Here is a 20699-nt window from a genome sequence, read left to right as displayed (position 1 = left end):
TTGTCACTCCCAGATGCAGTTTACTGTCAAACTAAAAATAAAACAAAGAAAATTAAAAGTTGTGTATTTCAATGAAACTAAATTGGCTTAAAAATGCCCCAGCGAGCTTAATGCTAAACCAAACCCTTTTATACTATTGATATTTGAACAAAAACATTGAAGCAACACATGTAGACAGACTATCACAATATTCACAGCCTGTGAATCACAGTCATATATTCTTTATTCGCTACGGAAAACGACAAATATTATTGCATTTTATTGAATCATTAAGAGTAATGGTGAGTGTACATTTGTCTGTATGACTATATTATACTGCCTGCAGTCGCCAAGGCAGCACATCAGAAGGAGCAGCACATTGAATTGAAGCATTAAATCATGTTGCACAAACTGTTTAATTCCGTACAGTCTATTTAATTAATGCAATTTTTTTTCTGGTATAATATTATAGAGTGCTATTTTGTTGAAAAAACAACGCTGTTTTCTTGGGTGTTTGGGGAGGCAGCAACGAATATATTGCATTCCTATTTATTTCAATGAAGTATGCATGTTTTGAGTTACGAGCATGGTCACAGACTGAATTAAACTCGTATCGCAAGGCACCACTGTATACAGTACATATTATAGTGTCAAACTACATGTAGCTGAATAAACAAGCGTGTGAGCCTATGTATTTCTAGGCCGATTGTGTATCTAATGGCGTGGTGAGTACAGTTACATAAACGGATGTAATTCTCCATGTAATTTGTGAAGATAACCCAGGTGATTTACTTTATGAAGTGGACACTAGATGAAGTCAGGACTTGATAAACAAGGTGCAATGTTGAAACAAACTTCATTTTCATATACTTTTCTTCTTCTCTTTTTCCATTTCTCCCCTCTTTCAGGTTTTGGAGGTTGCATGAGAGGCCTCACCATTCAAAGTGATAAAACAACCCCTCCTGTCAGTCAAAGTGTTCATCTCTCTGTAGCCTCGGGACGCGCTGTTAGAATCTACCTCGATGGCTGTCCTAACAGTGAAAGTCGTTACAACTGCCGGGGCAATGATTCAGTGTTGGCCTTCACTGGTAGAGAGACGCATGCCTTTGATTACAGTCTGCAGCCATTCACTGGTAAGAATTGCAAATCATCTTTTTCATCAACTCTTTCTGTCTGACCTGTAGAATGTATAAGATGAGTGCATTTGTGAAGTATGATGTCACAGTTGCCCACAATTACCAGATTATCTCCTCAGTGGAATGTGAATTACTGTGGAGAACGTGATACATGTTTCATGCGCATTTCAAGGTCACCAACTCTTTTGACAACAGCAGGTTTGAGCTCTTACATGTATTATAACAACACAAATAAACTAAATACAAGGAATGCACTAAGCCACTCCAGATAAATGCTTTAGCTTTATGGGTAGCTAGTTTCCCTTGGTGTTCTGGGGGAAAAAAACATGAACATCAGGCGGAGATTTATGTGGCTTTCACAGACAGGCCCGCACACACATCCACACATTTTCCAAAATTACACTTGACCTTGTGTGTGCTGTAGGCGGAGCACTGCACTTTTTACTTTGCTGTGTTTTAAAATTGAAAATGCAAATTTAAATGTGTGTGGGGCAAAGTCAAGCTAAATGAATATGAGGCTCACGAAAAAGGCCACTGAATTCTGTCCAGTCATGCGACACAAAAGGGACCTACTAATCAGAATCAGAATCATCTTTATTTGCCAAGTATGTCCAAAACACACAAGGAATTTGTCTCCGGTAGTTGGAGCCGCTCTAGTACAACACAGTCAATTTACAGAACACTTTGGAGACATAAAGACATTGACCAAAAAACAATTGTGCAAAAAGATGCAGAGTCCTCTAGCACTTAGAGCAGTTCGAATGGCTAATATCGCAATAGTCCGGTGCAATGACCATTGTGCAAAGGGCACTGAGACTTCAAGGAGTGTATGCGGTTTAAAGTGACGAGTAGTGCGATAATCTGGGACAATGGTTGTGCAAATGTTATAGATACTCCTCAATCAGTGTGCAAATGGAGCAGATGCTACTCTGGCATGAGTGGCCAGTATATGCAAATAGTGCAGCACGGCGAGACAACTACAGTGAGTGCACGAGTAATACATAATTGGCCCCACAGAAATGTGACAACGAACTCAAGTCAAAAAATTGCCAGCTTGTTGTAATGGAATTATAAGTTAGCTGTTTAAGAAGTTGATTGCAAGAGGGAAGAAGCTGTTGGAATGTCTACTAGTTCTAGTTTGCATTGATCGGTAGCGCCGACCTGAGGGAAGGAGCTGGAAGAGCTGGTGACCGGGGTGGGGAGGGTCCGAGAGGATTTTGCATGCCCTTGTCTTAGTTCTGGCAGCGTGCAAGTCCTCAAGGGTGGGTAGGGGGGGTACCGACAATCCTTTCAGCAGTTTTGATTGTCTGTTGCAGTCGGAGTTTGTCCTTTTTTGTAGCAGCACCAAACCAGACTGTGATGGAAGAACACAGTACTGATTCAATGACTGCTGTGTAGAACTGCCTCAACAGCTCCGGTGGCAGGCCGTGCTTTCTCAGAAGCCGCAGGAAGTACATCCTCTGCTGGGCCTTTTTGAGGACGGAGTTGATGTTGGTCGCCCACTTCAGGTCCTGGGAGATTGTAATTCCCAGGAACTTGAAGGTCTCGACGGTTGACACAAGGCAGCTGGACAACGTGAGGGGCAGCTGTGGCGAAGGATGCCTCCTGAAGTCCACGATCATCTCTACAGTCTTGAGCGTGTTCAGTTCCAGGTTGTGTCGGCCGCACCACAGCTCCAGCCGCTCCGCTCCCTGTCGATATGCAGACTCGTCACCGTCCTTGATGAGGCCGATGACAGTGGTGTCATCTGCAAACTTCAGGAGTTTGACAGTCGGGTTCGCTGAGGTGCAGTCGTTCGTGTAGAGAGAGAAGAGCAGCGGAGAGAGGACACAACCTTGGGGCGCCCCAGTGCTGATGCTGCGTGTGGATGAGGTGGCCTCCCCCAGCCTGACCTGCTGTGTCCTGCCCGTCAGAAAGCTGTAAATCCACTGGCAGATGGCAGGTGAGACGCTGAGCTGGAGAAGCTTGGATGAAAGGAGTTCAGGGATGATGGTGTTGAACGCTGAGCTGAAGTCCACGAACAGGATCCTCGCGTAGGTCCCTGCACTGTCGAGGTGTTCTAGGATGAAGTGCAGTCCCATGTTGACTGCATCATCCGCAGATCTGTTCGCTTGGTAGGCAAACTGCAGGGGGTCCAGCAGGGGACCTGTGACACTCTTGAGGTGGTCCAGCACAAGACATTCAAAGGACTTCATGACCACATATGTCAAAGCGCCAGGCCTGTAGTCATTCAGACCCGAGATTGCAGGTTTCTTGGGGACTGGGATGATGGTGGAGCGTTTGAAACAGGATGGAACTTCGCACAGTTCCAGAGATCTGTTGAAGATCTGAGTGAAGACTGGAGCGAGCTGGTCCACGCAGACTTTGAGGCAGGATGGGGACACTTGGTCCGGGCCTGCCGCTTTGTTAATCTTTTGTTGTTTGAACATGCGTCTCACATCCTGTTCATGGATGGTTAACGCAGAGGTCAGAGGTGTGATTGTGGTCGCGGGTGCGGCCGGGTTGGTGTGTGGTGTGAAACTGTCCTTTTCAAATCTGCAGTAGAAGTTATTCAAGTCGTTGGCTAGTGTGCTATTGTTCTCAGCTTGGGGGGATCGTCGCTTGAAACGGTCAAGCTGTATTGGCCGGGAATCGTACCCGGGTCTCCCGCGTGGCAGGTGAGAACTCTACCACTGAATCACCAATGCTACTAAAATAATATATAATATATTTTCAAAGGAATACCCTACCATATTCTATCAAATATGTTGCACTTTGTCTGTTTTAATGATTAAAAAGCTTAAGTCTGTTTTAATGATTAAAAAGCTTAAAGTGATGATTGGGCACAAGGTATAATGACATCAGATTGGCATATATTCTGTAAACCTTTTTATTTTTTACGACATCGACTAACTCCTAAACATCTAAAACCCTTTTTCCTGTCTTGTAAAGGTCACTATTAATGGTGGCTATCCACTGTGTTCCTTAAAGGCCAAGTCTCATGCTCTTTGCAGTTGTGACGTTATTATGTGTAAAATAGAAACATTTGTCTGCTGGATAAAAGCTATAAACAATTCACAGTTTTATAAATCAAACAGTATACAATCAGGTACTCCTTGCTTTAGTCAGATGGATAAATTCACTGTAAATATAGTGTGGCTTCTCTCCTTGCTAGATCCAGCGTTTTCATGATTTTTGCTCAGTTTGGCCACTTTTGTCACTGAATGTAAGAAGATTAAACACCGGGTCTAACCCACCTCCGCACAGTTACCCTATACTGGATTTATGCCAGTTACGAAAATAGAGCCCCATGTGTCAAACATGATGGAGACTGTGTTATGGCATTGGAATGTACAGTAGGGATGCTAATTGTATGGGCTCACTGGTGATTAATGGATGATGTGGCTGCTGACAGATACAAACCCTTTCTAAAAAATTAGAATGTCCTGGAAAAGTTTATTTATTTGTATAATTCCATTCAAAAAGTTAAACTTTCATAGATTATAGATTCAGGGCCCACAATTTAAACAATTTCAAGTATTTATTTTATTTTTTACATAATTTGGGTTTCCAGCTTATAAAACCCACAAAATCAGGAATTCAAAAAAATTTGAATACTGTGATGAAATCAGCCCAAATTTTGCAGGCCATAAATGTTTTCAACTGAGTGTCAAACACTAATCATCGACTAAACTCAAAGCACCTGGACAGGTTTCCCCAGGTGTCATTAAATTGCTTCAGTTTGGTTCAATTGGCTCAGTTGGGTAAAATATGAGGAAGACTGCAGACTTGACAACTGGGCAGAAGACCATCATTGATACCCTCCATAGCCACAAAAAGTTCATAGCTAAGCAGGCTGGCTGTTCACATATGCTGTGTCCAAGCATATCAATATAAAGTCTAGTGGAAGGACAAAATGTGGCGGGAGAAGATACACCAGCAAAAGAGATGACCGTGGGCTTCAGTAGATTATCAAACAGAGAAGTTTCAAGAATCTAGCAGAGATACAGAAAGAGTGGAATGAGGCGGGAGTCACAACTTAAAAAAACACCGCATTCATTCTACAACTGTCGGGTTCTTCGGGTCAAGCCACTTCTGAGCCTAAGCCAACGTAGGAAGCATCTCAGCATCTGCTGAGGATCTTGTATGGACATGCAGATTTCATCTTCCAGCAGGACCTGGCCCTTGCTGATACCGCCAGAAGCACCAAAACCTGGTTTGATGCCCATGTCATCACAGTGCTTGACTGGCCATCCAACTTGCCGGATCTAAACCCCATTGAGAATCTATGGGGTATTATCAAGAGGAAAATGAGGGGCGCCAGACCCCAAAAAAAGGACGAACTGACAGCAAGCATCAAGGAAACCAGGGCTTCCATAACTCCCAGGCAATGCCACAGGCTGATTGCCTCAATGCCACAACGCATCGAGGCACAGATTAAAGCAAAGGGATTCCCAACCAAGTATTGAAGATGAACATATCGTTTTGAAAGTACCATATTTTGATTTATTTAATGTGACCCTAATTTCTTTTTTTTTTTTCTACAAAAACTGAGTGGTGATTTCGTCACAGTATTCTAATTTTCTAAATTCCTGATTTCGTTGGTTTTATGAGCTAGAAGCCCAAATTATGTTAAAATAAACAAATATATACTCGAAATTGTTTAAATTGTAGGCCCTGACTCGATAATCTATGAAAGTTTAACTTTTTGAATGGAATTATGGAAATAAACTTTTCCATGATATTAAAAATTTTTTGGAAAGGGTCTGTATCTGTCAGCAGCCACATCATCCATTAATCACCAGTGAGCCCATACAATTAGTATCCATAGTGTACATTTCAATGCCATAACACTGTCTCCATCATGTTTCACACATGGGGCTCTATTTTCGTGATTGGCATAAATCCAGTATAGCGTAACTGCACGGAGGAGGGTTAGACCCGGTGTTTATAATTTTCAGCGCACCCGTGTGCATCTGCTGCACTGACTTCTGCTCCCTTGTGGGCGTGAATATGGCCAACTTAAATCCTGTCCAATAGAAGTGGCTCCTCTCATTCCCTTTAAATGTGGCGTGCGAGTGGCGCACTGGCAGTCTTTGACACGTGCAAAATCCTCTCGGACCCTCCCCACCCTGGTCACCAGCTCTTCCAGCTCCTTCCCTCAGGTAGGCGCTACCGATCAATGCAAACTAGAACTAGTAGACATTCCAACAGCTTCTTCCCTCTTGCAATCAACTTCTTGAACAGCTAACTTACAATTCCATTACAACAAGCTGGCAATTTTTTGACTTGAGTTCGTTGTCACATTTCTGTATTATGTATTACTCGTGCACTCACTGTAGTTGTCTCGCCGTGCTGCACTATTTGCATATAGTGGCCACTCATGCCAGAGTAGTATCTGCTCCATTTGCACACTGATTGAGGAGTATCTGTAACATTTGCACAACCATTGTCCCAGATTATCGCACTACTCGTCACTTTAAACCGCATACACTCCTTGAAGTCTCAGTGCCCTTGCACAATGGTCATTGCACCGGACTATTGCGATATTAGCCATTCGAACTGAGGACTCTGCATCTTTTTGCACAATTGTTGTTTGTTGTTGTTTTTTGTTAATGTCTTTATGTCTCTAAAGTGTTCTGTAAATTGACTGTCTGTTGTACTAGAGCGGCTCCAACTACCGGAGACAAATTCCTTGTGTGTTTTGGACATACTTGGCAAATAAAGATGATTCTGATTCTGATTCTGATTCTGATGGCGGAAGAAGAAACTGATTTGCTTGAGTCCGGGAGGTCGAAGCGCGCAAAGTACGTTTATATGGAACTCTAAGCAGCGCTCCATGAGCGGATGATGTAAGGTTGGGATGGGGGAGATCACAGATTTGCGCCATGAAGTGGGGACTTAAACTTCCACACTCGATTGTTCGTGTGCTCCATGCTGGCCAGTGGTATGATTTAAAAAATATTATAATGATGATGATAATAATAAAGCATCCATCCATTCCTTTACCGCTTACCCTCACTAGGGTCGTGAGCGTCCTGGAGCCTATTCCAGCTATCATCGGGCAGGAGGCGGGGTACACCCTGAACTGGTTGCCAGCCAATCGCAGGGCACATATAAACAAATAACCATTCGTACTCACATTCACACCTACGGGCAATTTAGAGTCTTCAAATAACCTACCATGCATGTTTTTGGGATGTGGGAGGAAACCGGAGTGCCCGGAGAAAACCCACGTAGGCACGGGGGGAACATGCAAACTCCACACAGGCGGGGCCGGGGATTGAAACCCGGTCCGCCATAAAGCATTAAATCAATTGATTTTCACAATGATAGAGGTTTTGATGGTCGCTGTTCACATAGGCCAATTTATGAATGAATACGTCTGACCTATCCACCACATGTCCGCGGGGCTCGCGTATCTGTCTGCCTATGTGGCCCAATCAAATTCACCACTATTGCATTAAACCAGCGGTCTATCTCTCACCAAAAGTTATACGTGGTCTGAGCAAGCATAAGTTTAGACCGGCTTTCAGCCACCTACTTGTCACGTGCCAGGCTGATTTCAAGGACACAACCTCATTGCGCCAGTTTGACCAGCTTGGCACAGACCAGTCCGCCAAATTGGCAAAGATGCGCAGCTACACTCCTGCTTGCATGAAAATCAAGATATGCCAGTTTTTTCACTCCAGAACAGTTGTGCAGTCTACGAAAATAGACCATGATGTACGATGCTTTAGATCAGGGGTGCCAAACTCATTTTTGTCGCGGGCCACATTGTAGACACGATTTTCCTCGTAAGGGCCATTATTATTGTAAAACCATATCAATGTTTAATCGCCTCATCATATTATTACACATAGACAACAAATTGATGGATAACTAGTTTTGAAATCAGAAGTCAAGGATAATGGTTTGTTCAACTATTGTTCAAGTAACTGTAAAAGGGATTTGGAAGCAAAACATGCTTACAATAGTTACTCATTACTATTTATTACATATAAATATTATTAAAAAAATTTTAGAACAGATTTTTGCGAGAATCATGGAAGTTGACGCACATGATTTGCTTTCGCGGGCCACATAAAATGATGTGGCGGGCCGGATCTGGCCCCCAGGCCTTGAGGTTGACACCTGTGCTTTAGATCATGGGCTGTTCCTTCTCTTTTTCATATTTTTCTCTTCCCATCATTCTAATATCTAATGCGTTTCCACACCTATATCCTATGTTTTTCTGTTATTGATTCATCCTTTCTTTCTTTCCCCAATTCTAAACCCATCCTGCCATGTGCATTCACATATAAGAATACTTGTACAGAATTATAGCTTTGGGAGCAGGAGGAGGGACAGCCTCGCCTTGGCAGAGAGGACGCAGCCGCGGCAAAGGTAAGACATATTGCTATGTGTAATTTGTTGACATTTCCATTCACAGAAAAAATGTTTCAGCCCAGCTGTGACTTAAGGCAAATAGTAACAACTCCCACCTGTCGGAGTTCCCCTTTTATTCTCAAGAGATTTTGGATGAAACAGCACTACATCTTGTACAGTGATATTACACGCGCCTGACTCTATGAGAGATTGATAAAGCCACTATAAAGGGCATCCCAGTAAAAGGCTGTTAACCCAGAATGGCCCGGGTTCTCCCTTGTGTAATATAAAGCTGCTCATTAGTAGTGAACGATACACTGGTAGGTCTGGTGTGCTGTGACCACAGAGAGGAATGGAGGGGAGGGAGGAAGGAAGTGCTAATAAATACATTAAGAACCCAGGGAAGAGGGTAGGATTGAGAGGCAAAGTTGAGATTTTATGGAGGGGGGACAGCTAGAATGAAAATGGAGAAAAAGCTGCAAAATGATTGAGTAATCATGGCAGGAGTGAAAGTGTAGAGGTATTGGCACGGTGAGGAAATTACTCTTCAGTCATAAAATAATTTGTGATTCTTGAGGTATTTTCCATTAAAGAAATGCATGTCAGACAGAAATGATAAAAGTTCTGCTTGACGGCATAGAATTTTTTTTTATACAGTATGTTAAGTATTCTCTTAAAATTGTTCTGTCCCACATTGCGTCAACACATTGTAAATCCTCCTGGACCAGCATAGGCGAAGACTAGTGACAGATGTACAGAAACACGGAGAGATGGATGGAGATAGGATGAGGGAGGTTTGACAGTAGACTGTCCATCCTCAGCGACTGGCATGTCCTGAAAGGGAAGGGGAAAACGGCTGAAAAAGGCAGAAGTTGATTATAGTGAAATATAGCCCAGAATGAATGGGTGGCTGTATTAAATCAGTGCTGAAAAAGTTACTACTCTCATAAATACTATTTATGCTAATGGAAGGCATGATTTAGTGGGCCTATTAAAACATGTAAAGATGGGGGAAGCTTTTGCTTTAACCTCATGTACTTCCAACCTGTTGTTTTGCCTCTTTTACACACACACACAAATATATATTGTAATTTGTATTTTGTACTTGATCAGCTAACCCCACATTAAGTGCAGTGTAATAGATACTGTATAGTCTATGGAAAAAAATGTGTAGCGACATCCATCCATTTTCTGAGCCGCTTCTCCTCACTAGGGTCGCGGGCGTGCTGGAGCCTATCCCAGCTGTCATCGGGCAGGAGGCGGGGTATACCCTGAACTGGTTGCCAGCCAATCGCAGGGCACATACAAACAAACAACCATTTGCACTCACATTCACACCTATGGGCAATTTAGAGTCTCCAATTAATGCATATTTTTGTGATGTGGGAGGAAACCGGAGTGCCCGGAGAAAACCCACGCAGGCACGGGGAGAACATGCAAACTCCACACAGGCGGGGCCGGGGATTGAACCCGGGTCCTCAGAACTGTGAGGCTGACGCTCTAACAAGTCGGCCGCCGTGTAGAGACATATCTTTTCTAATTATATTCCGCCAAGATAGATTTTAATTTAGTTATTTAGAGGATTATGATTTTGTATGTAACATGCTTATATGGTGTGCTTTACAGATTTCATGGGTCAAGGTTCCCATTTGATACATTTATATATATTCTTTTAAAGGAAAATTGTGGTAATGTCAGGTGTGGGAAGTAGCTGAACCCAAGAGCAGGCGGAGGCTGATGTAAAGTGATGAACAGATTGACAGATTGAGCAAAGGTTATGGAAGTGGTCCTGGATGTGTTGACAGGCGGCGGCGTGGACAGGTGGCAGGCAGTGGACAGAAGAGGGGGCTGGCAGGAATGACATGGGTCAGGATCACTGGGAACGAGGAGACACAAGAGAACGAGGAGTTGAGTAGCTTACATGAGTACGGTGGGCCGTGGTACCGCTAGGAGAGACTGCAATACTTTGGCGAGGATTTCCGGGAACAGGCAGGCTTAAATGTAGGTGGTGATGAGGGTTGATTGGAGACAGGTGCGTGACTTGAGGAGAAGCTAAAACAGAGAGGGGAGGGGAGAGAGAGGACGAGAGGGCGCAAAGCGCCATCCAGGCTCCAAAACGGTACTGCAGGGCACTACATGACAGGTAATCGACTAACATTTCTAATTACCGGTCATTAGTCTGGGGAGGGAATGGTTGTCCCCTTTTTACTTCCTGCAGGTGTCATGACCATGTGTGGCCCAATATTTGTGTCCTTGGAGTGTATTTATGGCTACTCAAAAAAAAACAAAAAACAATATTCTTTGTTGATGTGCTTTTCATCATGTCAAATAATCAGATCTATTTCTCTCTTCCAAGTTCCAAGCTACATTCCACCTCCCTCCGCAGTGCAGATTTTGAATGGCTTCAGTGCCAAGGTGAGCTGGGCTCCACCTACCGGTGATGTCAGAGGTGTGATTGACAGGTATGAGTTGCGAGCCTACAAGAGGGAGCAGCCAGAGATGCCACCACTTAAAGCCATATACCCGGCTAATGGCAATTTCACAGGTAAAAACAAATGAATCATAAACTATGTGAAATATAGACACTGATTATTGTATATGTTTTATTGCATGACTTTGGTTTTAAACAGTCCCAGTTGGGCTTCATGTGATAGCAGGAGTAGATCATCTGTACAGTAAGAGCCAGATAAATATCAAAGAACTTGCAAATTACCCCAAAAATTTTCATCATTTTTTCTTTTTTTTGAGTTTATGATTTTAAACATTTAAATGTGATTTTGAAAGTCCTACCTTTACAGGTAATATAACCACTTATTTTTCTTGGAATATCTCCGTCATAACTTTTATTGTATTTTGGCCCTTAGTAAAATAATAATAATAATTTTTTTTTTTATTCCATTGTCCTTTTCACTCACTGCACGATCTTCCTGACAAACAGACACACACATTTCATCCCATGCAAGCCTGTTAATGTCTCCTTGGCAAGCCCCCAGCATTTGCACACTGTCTTCATTTGGACCAAGACACTCAAGACTATCCCAATGATGTCATACCTTGGCATTGATCTCTCTCTCTCTCTCTCTCGCTCTCTCCCTCTCTCTCTCTCGCTCTCTCTCTCTCTTCCATCTTTCCTCGATTCATCTTCAGCTGCTGCTATTCGTCCCCCGTCTTGTCCACGCATCCATGTCTCCAGGCAAATATGAAGATGAGCTTGCCTGTCCCAGTCATTCTCTGTCTCCAAACTGTCCCTGTCCCCTCCCCTCACTCTTTGCCATCCGTAGCGTCCAACCATGATAAGGCTTCTTGTTCATTTATGATGGCCTCGACACCTGACTACGGAATCACACCAATGGCTCAAAAACACAGACCGCAAATGAGGGTGTAATGGCAGTGGAGTGGGGCCTTGGCCTCTAATTGAATTAAAAGACACGGGCGGCAAAGAGAGAGGGAGAATGGGAGAGTGAGGCTCTATCAGACAAGTAGAGGTTGACTGAGGATCGGGGGGGATAAGAGTGAAAAAGTGGATGGGGACACAAAAAAAATACAATAAAAAGGACACTCCACTTGCCAACTGCAGTGCGTCTACTTAGCAACAGCGTCACAGAGGGCTGAAAACCAAGGTACTTGTTGACATCAGCCTCAAGAACAAGACACACAAGGGGATAGTATAATACATGTAGTTAGGCAGGCACAAATGTATTTGGTATTGTTCATTAGCTATTGACTGATACCCAATTTTTGTATCCAGAAAAAAATATTAAGAAAAAGTGTATTGTTAGAATCAACAGTGTTAGTACTGCTGTGTGGCCTGTGACACGTGATACTGTTTATCCTTAGTGTAGTTGTTGGTAATGGATACACCGTAACAATTTTAATGGTTTCTTATGAGTGTGAATGAAACGAAAGAAATCTAAATTCTTTTGGAATAGAAGCGAATTGCAATCTTACTTCACCACGCATTTTTAAGCCTATAATTCATAAGTGCAGACACAGGACTCTGGCAACATGCACTTTGGGGGAACCTTGATTAATACGGTGGTCTGGAGCCTTCATAAAGACACCTTTGTAATGTTAGTGGATTGGCATCCTTCCACCTCATTTAGAGCATGGGTTCCACACCACTTTGACTACACCAACTGGTTAATATTCAAGTCAAAACTTTTACTGAACAGCTGTAGGCCAGCAGATGCTAGGTGGTAGGGTCAGGTGTGATGATATTGTACCTAAGCATTTAAGAGTACCTTTAAAGATGTCTTTGTAGATTATCAGTCATCCAGGGCATTCAATTTATTTAATTTATTATTATTATTATTTTTTTAGACCTGAAGCATTTTTTCTTAAAGGTGAAACATCTTCAATAAACAAGAATAGTCCAGTTGCATAGATTCAACCTTTGCAAATGACCTGTAAAGATGTTTGAATTTAATGAGTTTCACACACGTGTTGAAGTCAGGCTTCGACTATTTCGTCTTAAGAGACACAAAAAGTCCTTCTGCATATGCTTTGCTATTTTTCTGCTTGTAGTGACTCAAGACTGTATATGCCCTTCTTTGACCTAGAGGTGATGAAGGAAAAAAATATATATATTTTTTTTATTTATTTGTAAATGTACATCAATTTAAGTTTGACTAAATGTGTTGATTAAATACATTTATTTACAAAAAGGGGGGTTAGGGTTTTGGACCCGTGCTCTCTGAATGATTGCACGAAAGGTAAAAATAAACCTCAAAATAAAATATATGCAGTATCTCCTCTATATAATTATTTTTCCATTAGTTTAAAGTCATTGCTTCTCTTTTCCAGGTGTGTTGTTTGGTCTTACTCCGTCCACGCAGTACGTGGTCACTGTAAGTGCTTGTATTGCGACTGGCTGCACAGAGAGTCTTCACAATGACAACGCTGATGTTACTGATTTGAGATCAGTTCTGAAAACCCCAGAGGAAGGTATGACTGTGAGACAAACACACATTAACGGAATGTTTCTTTCTCCATCTGTTAGCTGTAGTATTATTATTACTTTCTGAGCACATCACTGTAGAGGCACACATACAGCATACACACACACTCACACATATGGTCTTCTCAGTCATGGACATTTGTACTTGTAAGAGGAAATAAGAACAGTGAGACAAGAGTGACAGATCCAAATGAAATAAACAGGAACAGGAAAATGAGGACAAATGGAAGGGCTGAAGCAAGATTGAATGAGACATTTTACAAGTGAGCAAAGGACATGTAGGAAAGTCATGTCGCTTACCTGACTGGCACAGTAAAACTCAGTTTTTTATTTTCTTCATTTATTATCCTCTACATTAATCTTTGTGGGACTAAGGTGCCTTGTTGGGGGGCTAATGTGACAGTCGGGGTCAGCGCAGTAGTCCAGTAGAAGAGTGGAAGAAAAAAAGATTACTGTTGATTCACACTGAGCATTGAGTTAATATACTATACAGTGTTAGGAAGAGACTGAACATATTCAGAAGTACAAAAACATTTAACTCACTTCCCCGAAAGCTCAGGAGCATTTTTTAACGTCAGACTTTTAATAATGGGGCTATAGGGATTATGTGGTTTTTATTTTTTATTCCACTAAAGTCTGTCTGATTTCTCTACAGTAATCCAAAATTGTGTCCTCAGGCATCAGACAAATAAAATATACTGTATGTAATATATATTTTACTTCCTCAACTCTAGAGTGCATAAAATTATGTTTGAACATACTTAAATTGTATTTTGTGATATAATTTAAGGTCAGTACCTTACTATTATTTGTGTAGCACAACATACAGTAGATGGAAAATTCAGGGGGTGCTGTCACAAAGGATATATTTCTATTTTAGACGGCAAACTGAAAAAAAAAAAGACTGCAAACTAGAACTTCCCCCAGCAAAGTAATCTCTATCTAACACACTTTCCCAGCCTCCTCTGCCACACATTCATGCACTCCTAGAAGGATTTTTCCAGGATCCCCCACAGCTCTGTCGTCACGGCCATCTTGATGTTTTCCATTTTAAACAAAAATAAATCACATGGAGCCTGGTAAAGCAAGTAGGGAGGTTGTTCCAGCATGACAATGTTCTTTTCGGTCCGGAACTCTCAGGGCATTGTGAGCAGGCATGTTGTCATGGTGAAGCAGCCATAAATTTTTCTGCCACAACACCTGCCTCTTCTCACACACTGAATGACGCAAACGCCACAGCATCTCTTTGTAGACATGCTGGTTGATCGTCTGGTCCACACTGAAGGGGAAAACCCATAGTTTGAAATATCTGTCATGACGCCAGTACTGGAACATTTCCGGCACACTATTTTTTTTTGCATATTTTTTTATTTATTTAGATTTTTTTTTTTTAAATCTGTGCATAACCCTATGGTTTATTGGTTATTGGTCTTCTTTTATTGTCAGCTCCTGATGCTGTTTCTCCTCCAACTGCACTCTCAACACCCGCTGCTCTTTTTATCACCTGGAAACCTCCAGCAAGGTAATGCACACACCTCAATACAGAGTGCTTACTTTGATGCAGCACACAGCTTTATCTTGTTTTTATTTATTTATTATAATTATTTTTTTAAGTTACAGATCAGTGGCATTCAGGTCCTTTAATAGTTGGTAAATTATGTGACAACAGGCGATTGCACACTGTAGTGCACAGAACAATACAGAACTACCTTGATTATCACACATTACAGCGCAAACCCCCGCCAAGGCCAAGCAGTCCTAATTTGGACACTATAGACTCTCCTCGATATCCACCTCCTGCATATGCTTGAATTTTGGGCCCAATGGTTATTCAATATTCACTTTTATTCAGATCTGTACTAAAAATAAAGGGACAATTTGCAGTTAAAAAAAACCAGCACTTTTTGTCATATGTTTAAGCTATATAATGTATCAACCCACAGTAGAATATTATTAAAATTATCTTTTGAAAAATCACCCCTCTCTAGCCTCATCTAATGCCTCTAATTTAATTTCAATGATTATTTTACAACTGGGCGTGGCGGGACAATAATACCCAATCAGAGACTGTAGTGACAGGAGGCATGACTGAATAGTCTGTCAGTCTTTTGCTCATGCGTACCTTGTGCTCCAGAAACATTTTGTGCAGCCAAGTGGGACGCAACGGTCCCTTCCTGCAGGCCAAGTCCAGCAAGCCACTGACGAGCTCGGGGTCGACTGCGTCGCACTCTGAGGCGGCCAGGCGAGTGCGATGAACCGGTTTCTTCCTAGAAAGATGTAAAGTGGCGGGGGCGGGGACTAAAATGAGGCTACATTCAAATATTGCTAACAGTTCCAAAAGTTGCATATTTTATCTTTTAAAGGGGTTCTTTTTAGTACATAAACAACATTACTTCTTCTTGGTGGAGGTAATGACAGAAACCTCATGAAAAGTCCACTAGAGTATATACTATCATCTTCTACTTATTTTTACCTTTGGTTCAGTTCCCCAAATACCTGAAGAATAATTTATAGCATATAAAAAGCCAATATTTTATACAGTATTAACTACTGAATACTTTTCTTATACAGCCCCCATCTCACTTTTTTGTGCCACTAATAGGCCCAATGGAGTAATTACAGAGTACCGTCTCTATCAAAATAACCAAATGGTCTACAGTGGGGAGGAGAGACACCATAACATTACTGGTAAGCGGAGAGCAATAATGCACGTGTGTGTATGTCTGACTGTGTGTGCATGTCTCAGCCTCGGGACACAGCCTTAGTGTATAAAGAAAAAGAGGAAAGAGTGACGGAAAGCAAAATGGGGAAGGTTATTTGCATTTGAAAGAGCAGAACGAGCATCTCTGTTCTTACCATGGGAATAGTACTTTAAAATCCACACACTGGAAACTGCGGCAGCGGAGAAACAAAGAGCACTACAAAGTGGCATACGTGCAAACACGCAATTTGCCTTGAAAATGTTCACTAAAGAGACTTAAAGAGGGTACAAAACATGTTTCATCACTGAGACTGAAGATGCAAATAAAGACACAGTGAGACATATTTACAGTATATATGCAAAAGCCCTCACAGGCATACAAACACAGCAACAATGTAAGAACGTATCCTGTCATATAAAGCCACACGAGCGTTTTCATAAAATGCATTTAATATCAGTATCTTAAATTATCCCATATCTTGAATTTAAATGTATACCTTTAGATTCTTATACATTATTGTTGTGGGTGTGTGCGTGCATGCGTCTGTGCATGTATATTGTATTTGGGTAATTGAATGCAAGAGATGTATTATATGTCTGGTCATTTTGGCTGCTTATATCCGGGATCTTGTTCTTTCGGTCACGACCCACAGCTCGTGACCATCGGTGAGGGTAGGAACGTAGATCGACCGGTAAATTTAGAGCTTCGCCTCTCGGTTTAGCTCCTTCTTTACCACAACGGACCGATACAAAGTCCGCATCACTGCAGAGGCCGCACCGATCCGCCTGCCGATCTCCCGTTCCATTCTTCCCTCACTCGTGAACAAGACCCTAAGATACTTGAACTCCTCCACTTGGGGCAGGATCTCATCCCCGACCTGGAGAGGGCACGCCACCCTTTTCCGACTGAGGACCATGGTCTCAGATTTGGAGGTGCTGATTCTCATCCCAGCCGCTTCACACACGGCTGCGAACTGCTCCAGTGAGAGTTGGAGGTCACGGCTTGATGAAGCCAACAGAACAACATCATCTGCAAAAAGCAGAGATGCAATACTGAGGCCACCAAACCGGACCCCCTCTATGCCTCGGCTGTGCCTTGAAATTCTGTCCATAAAAGTTATGAACAGAATCGGTGACAAAGGGAAGCCTTGCCGGAGTCCAACCCTCACCGGGAACGAGTCCGACTTACTGCCGGATATGCCGACCAAACTCTGACTCCGGTCGTACAGGGACCGAACAGCCCGTATCAGGGGGTTCGGTACCCCATACTCCCGAAGCACCATCCACAGGACACGGTCGAACGCCTTCTCCAAGTCTACAAAACATATGTAGACAAGTTGGGCGGACTCCCATGCACCCTCGAGGACCCTGCCGAGGGTGTAGAGCTGGTCCACTGTCCTCGATGTCCACGTGATGTTGCAGAGGCGTGTCAAACCAGGACAGCCCCACAACATCCAAAGCCTTTAGGAACTCCGGGCGAATCTCCTCCGGGGGCCTTGCCACCGAGGAGCTTTTTAACTACCTCGGTGACCTCAAACCCAGAGATAGGAGAGCCCGCCTCACGGAACCCACACTCTGCTTCCTCATGGGAAGGCGTGTCGGTGGAATTGAGGAGGTCTTCGAAATAATATCCCCACCGACTCACAACGTCCAGAGTCGAGGTCAGCAGCGCCTCATCCCCCACTATACACAGTGTTGGTGGTGCACTGCTTTCCTCTCCTGAGACGCCAGATGGTGGACCAGAATTTCCTCGAAGCCGTCCGAAAGTCTTTCTCCATGGCCTCACCGAACTCCTCCCATACCCGAGTTTTTTCAGCTGCCTCAGGTGTCCCACCGGCCCAAAAAGCCTGATAGGACTCCTCCTTCAGCGTGACGGCATCCCTCACCGTTGGTGTACACCAACGGGTTCAGGGATTGCCGCCACGACAGGCACCGACCACCTTACGGCCACAGCTCCGGTCGGCCTCCTCAGCAATGGAGGCGCGGAACATGGTCCACTCGGACTCGATGTCCCCTGCCCGGAACATGAGCAAAGTTCTGTTGGAGGTGGGAGTTGAAACTCCTTCTGACAGGGGATTCCGCCAGACGTTCCCAGCAGACCCTCACAATACATTTGGGCCTGCCACGTCGGACCAACTCACCACCAGGTGGTGATCAGTTGACAGATTCGCCCCCTCTTCACCCGAGTGTTCAAGACATGCGGCCGCAAGTCCGATGACAGGACCACAGAGTCGATCATCGAACTGCGACCTAGGGTGTCCTGGTGCCAAGTGCACTTGTGGACACCCTTATGCTTGAACATGGTGTTCGTTATGGACAATCCGTGATGAGCACAGAAGTCCAATAACAGAACACCGCTCGGGTTCTGATCGGGGGGGCGTTCCTCCCAATCACGCCCTTCCAGGTCTCACTGTCATTGCCCATGTGAGCATTGAAGTCCCCCAGCAGAACAATGGAGTCCCCAGCGGGAGCGCTCTCCAGCACCCTTCCAAGGACTCCAAAAAGGGTGGGTACTCTGAACTGCTGTTTGGTGCATAGGCACAAACAACAGTCAGGACCCGTCCCCCCACCTGAAGGCGGAGGAAGGCTACCCTCTCGTCCACCGGGGTGAACCCCAACGTACAGGCGCCAAGCCGGGGGGCAATAAGTATACCCACACTTGCTCGCCGCCTCTCACCGTGGGCAACTCCAGAGTGGAAGAGAGTCCAACCCCTCTCGAGAGGACTGGTACCAGACCCCAAGCTGTGTGTGGAGGCGACTCCGACTATATCTAGTCGGAACTTCTCGACCTCACACACCAGCTCGGGCTCCTTCCCTGCCAGAGAGGTGACATTCCACGTTCCTAGAGCCAGCTTCTGTAGCCGGGGTTCGGATCGCCAAGGTCCCCGCCTTTGGCCACCGCCTAGGTCACACTGCACCCGACCCCAATGGCCCCTCCCACAGGTGGTGAGCCCATGGGAAGGGGGACCCACGTTACCCTTTGGGACTGTGCCCGGCCGGGCCCAGCCCAGCTCTAGTGGGGGGCCCCGGTGACCCGCGTCCGGGCAAGGGAAAACCAAGTCCATCGTTTGTCGTCATCATAAGGGGTTTTTGAGCCGTACTTTGTCTGGTCCCTCACCTTGGACCTGTTTGTCATGGGTGACCCTGCCAGGGGCATGAAGCCCCAGACAACTAAGCTCCTAGGATCATTGGGACACACAAACACCTCCACCACGATAAGGTGACGGCTCAAGGAGGGGTTTGGGTCACCTTGCCTAGATTTTTCAACCTCTGGAAATTCACCACTTATCTTATTTTGTACCATTACAAGCTATTTGTTGGACTTGAACTATTTGCCTTTCATTAAAAAAAATTTGTATTAATTAGTTGCCGTGTTCTAAAACTTTTGACTGTTGAAAAGGCAAAGGACAGGGCCTTCACCTGCTCTGCCTCCTATCTTTGGAACTCCCTATTACCTGACCTCTAAAACATAGCCTCATTAACCCTCTTCAAATCCAAGCTCAAGACACACATATTCCAGACTACTTACCCTCTTTACCATTTATCATACCATTTGTCATATTAATTGTTTTATGTTTTGTTATTTTGATTGTATTGCTGGAATGTTTTAACTGTGTTTGTATGGTGTCCTTGAGTGGATTGGAAGGTGCGTATAAATACAATTAATTATTATTATTATCTACCAAGTTTCCCGTAAATGAGTCACTTTGAAAACTTGTGCTGTGGGACAGCGAACCACGTGGAGTCATGAGACTGCCTGGCTCAGATTGATTGGTGAAATGGGATTAAACGTCACAAGACATTACGTTGGATTGGTTAAAGAGAGTCATGTGTCACTTGTCTCTCTGATGAACAAAACTAGATCACGCAAGCAATATTAAATGCCTCGATATAAAAATACAAGTAGCAAGCAGAATGTAAAAAGTGAGTAAAGAAGTAAAAGTAGTTTCTTTTTAACAAATATACTCAAGTAAAAGTAAAAAATATGTTGCATTATAACCTGACTACAATTTATCCAAAATACTAAATAACATTTGTATTTATTGTTTGCATGATGGCGGCACAGTGGCCGACTGGTTAGAGCATCAACCTCACAGTTCTGAGGAGCAGGGTTCAATCCCCGGTCCCGCCTGTGTGGAGTTTGCATGTTCTCCCCGTGCCTGCGTGGGTTTTCTCCGGGCACTCCGGTTTCTTACCACATCCCAAAAACATGCATTAATTGGGGACTCTAAATTGCCCGTAGGTGTGAGTGCGAATGTTGTTTGTTTGTATGTGCCCTGCGATTGTCTGGCAACCAGTTCAGGGTGTACCCCGCCTCCTGCCCGATGATAGCTGGGATAGGCTCCAGCACGCCCGCGACCCTAGTGAGGAGAAGTTGCTCAGAAAATGGATGGATGGATGGATGTTGGCATGATATCTTATAATATTTTGACGTGCAAAAAAAAAATAAAAAATGAAAGAACCTTATAGTGAAAAGGAAATGCGATCTTCCAACCACCATTAAACACTGCTATGTTAGTATGTTGCTGACAGTATCTGTATGAACTGAACTTAGTCTTTGTGAAGGCAGACATTTTGA

The 20699-nt window shown here is 43.7% G+C and overlaps 1 protein-coding gene across 5 annotated transcripts in view; it reads left to right on the top strand.

Moving 5' to 3' along the window:
- The window catches only part of ush2a (Usher syndrome 2A (autosomal recessive, mild)), a 249264-nt gene that overhangs the window by 101003 nt on the left and 127562 nt on the right, over positions 1 to 20699 (top strand). For all 5 annotated transcript variants that reach the window (XR_009787447.1, XM_061765858.1, XM_061765857.1 and 2 more), the window contains 6 exons: positions 888 to 1112; positions 8400 to 8480; positions 10819 to 11007; positions 13266 to 13406; positions 14866 to 14941; positions 16022 to 16107. Coding sequence is in view for 4 of the 5 variants with exons in the window: in XM_061765858.1 (XP_061621842.1) it covers positions 888 to 1112; positions 8400 to 8480; positions 10819 to 11007; positions 13266 to 13406; positions 14866 to 14941; positions 16022 to 16107 (798 nt within the window). In the remaining variant the exon portion in view is untranslated. The remainder of the gene's footprint in view (positions 1 to 887; positions 1113 to 8399; positions 8481 to 10818; positions 11008 to 13265; positions 13407 to 14865; positions 14942 to 16021; positions 16108 to 20699) is intronic.

Source organism: Phyllopteryx taeniolatus, chromosome 2 (genome assembly GCF_024500385.1).
Source record: "Phyllopteryx taeniolatus isolate TA_2022b chromosome 2, UOR_Ptae_1.2, whole genome shotgun sequence".
Classification (NCBI taxonomy): Eukaryota; Metazoa; Chordata; class Actinopteri; order Syngnathiformes; family Syngnathidae; genus Phyllopteryx; species Phyllopteryx taeniolatus.
The sequence above is the reverse complement of the archived record's forward strand: the minus strand, read 5'-3'. Positions and strand labels throughout refer to the sequence as shown.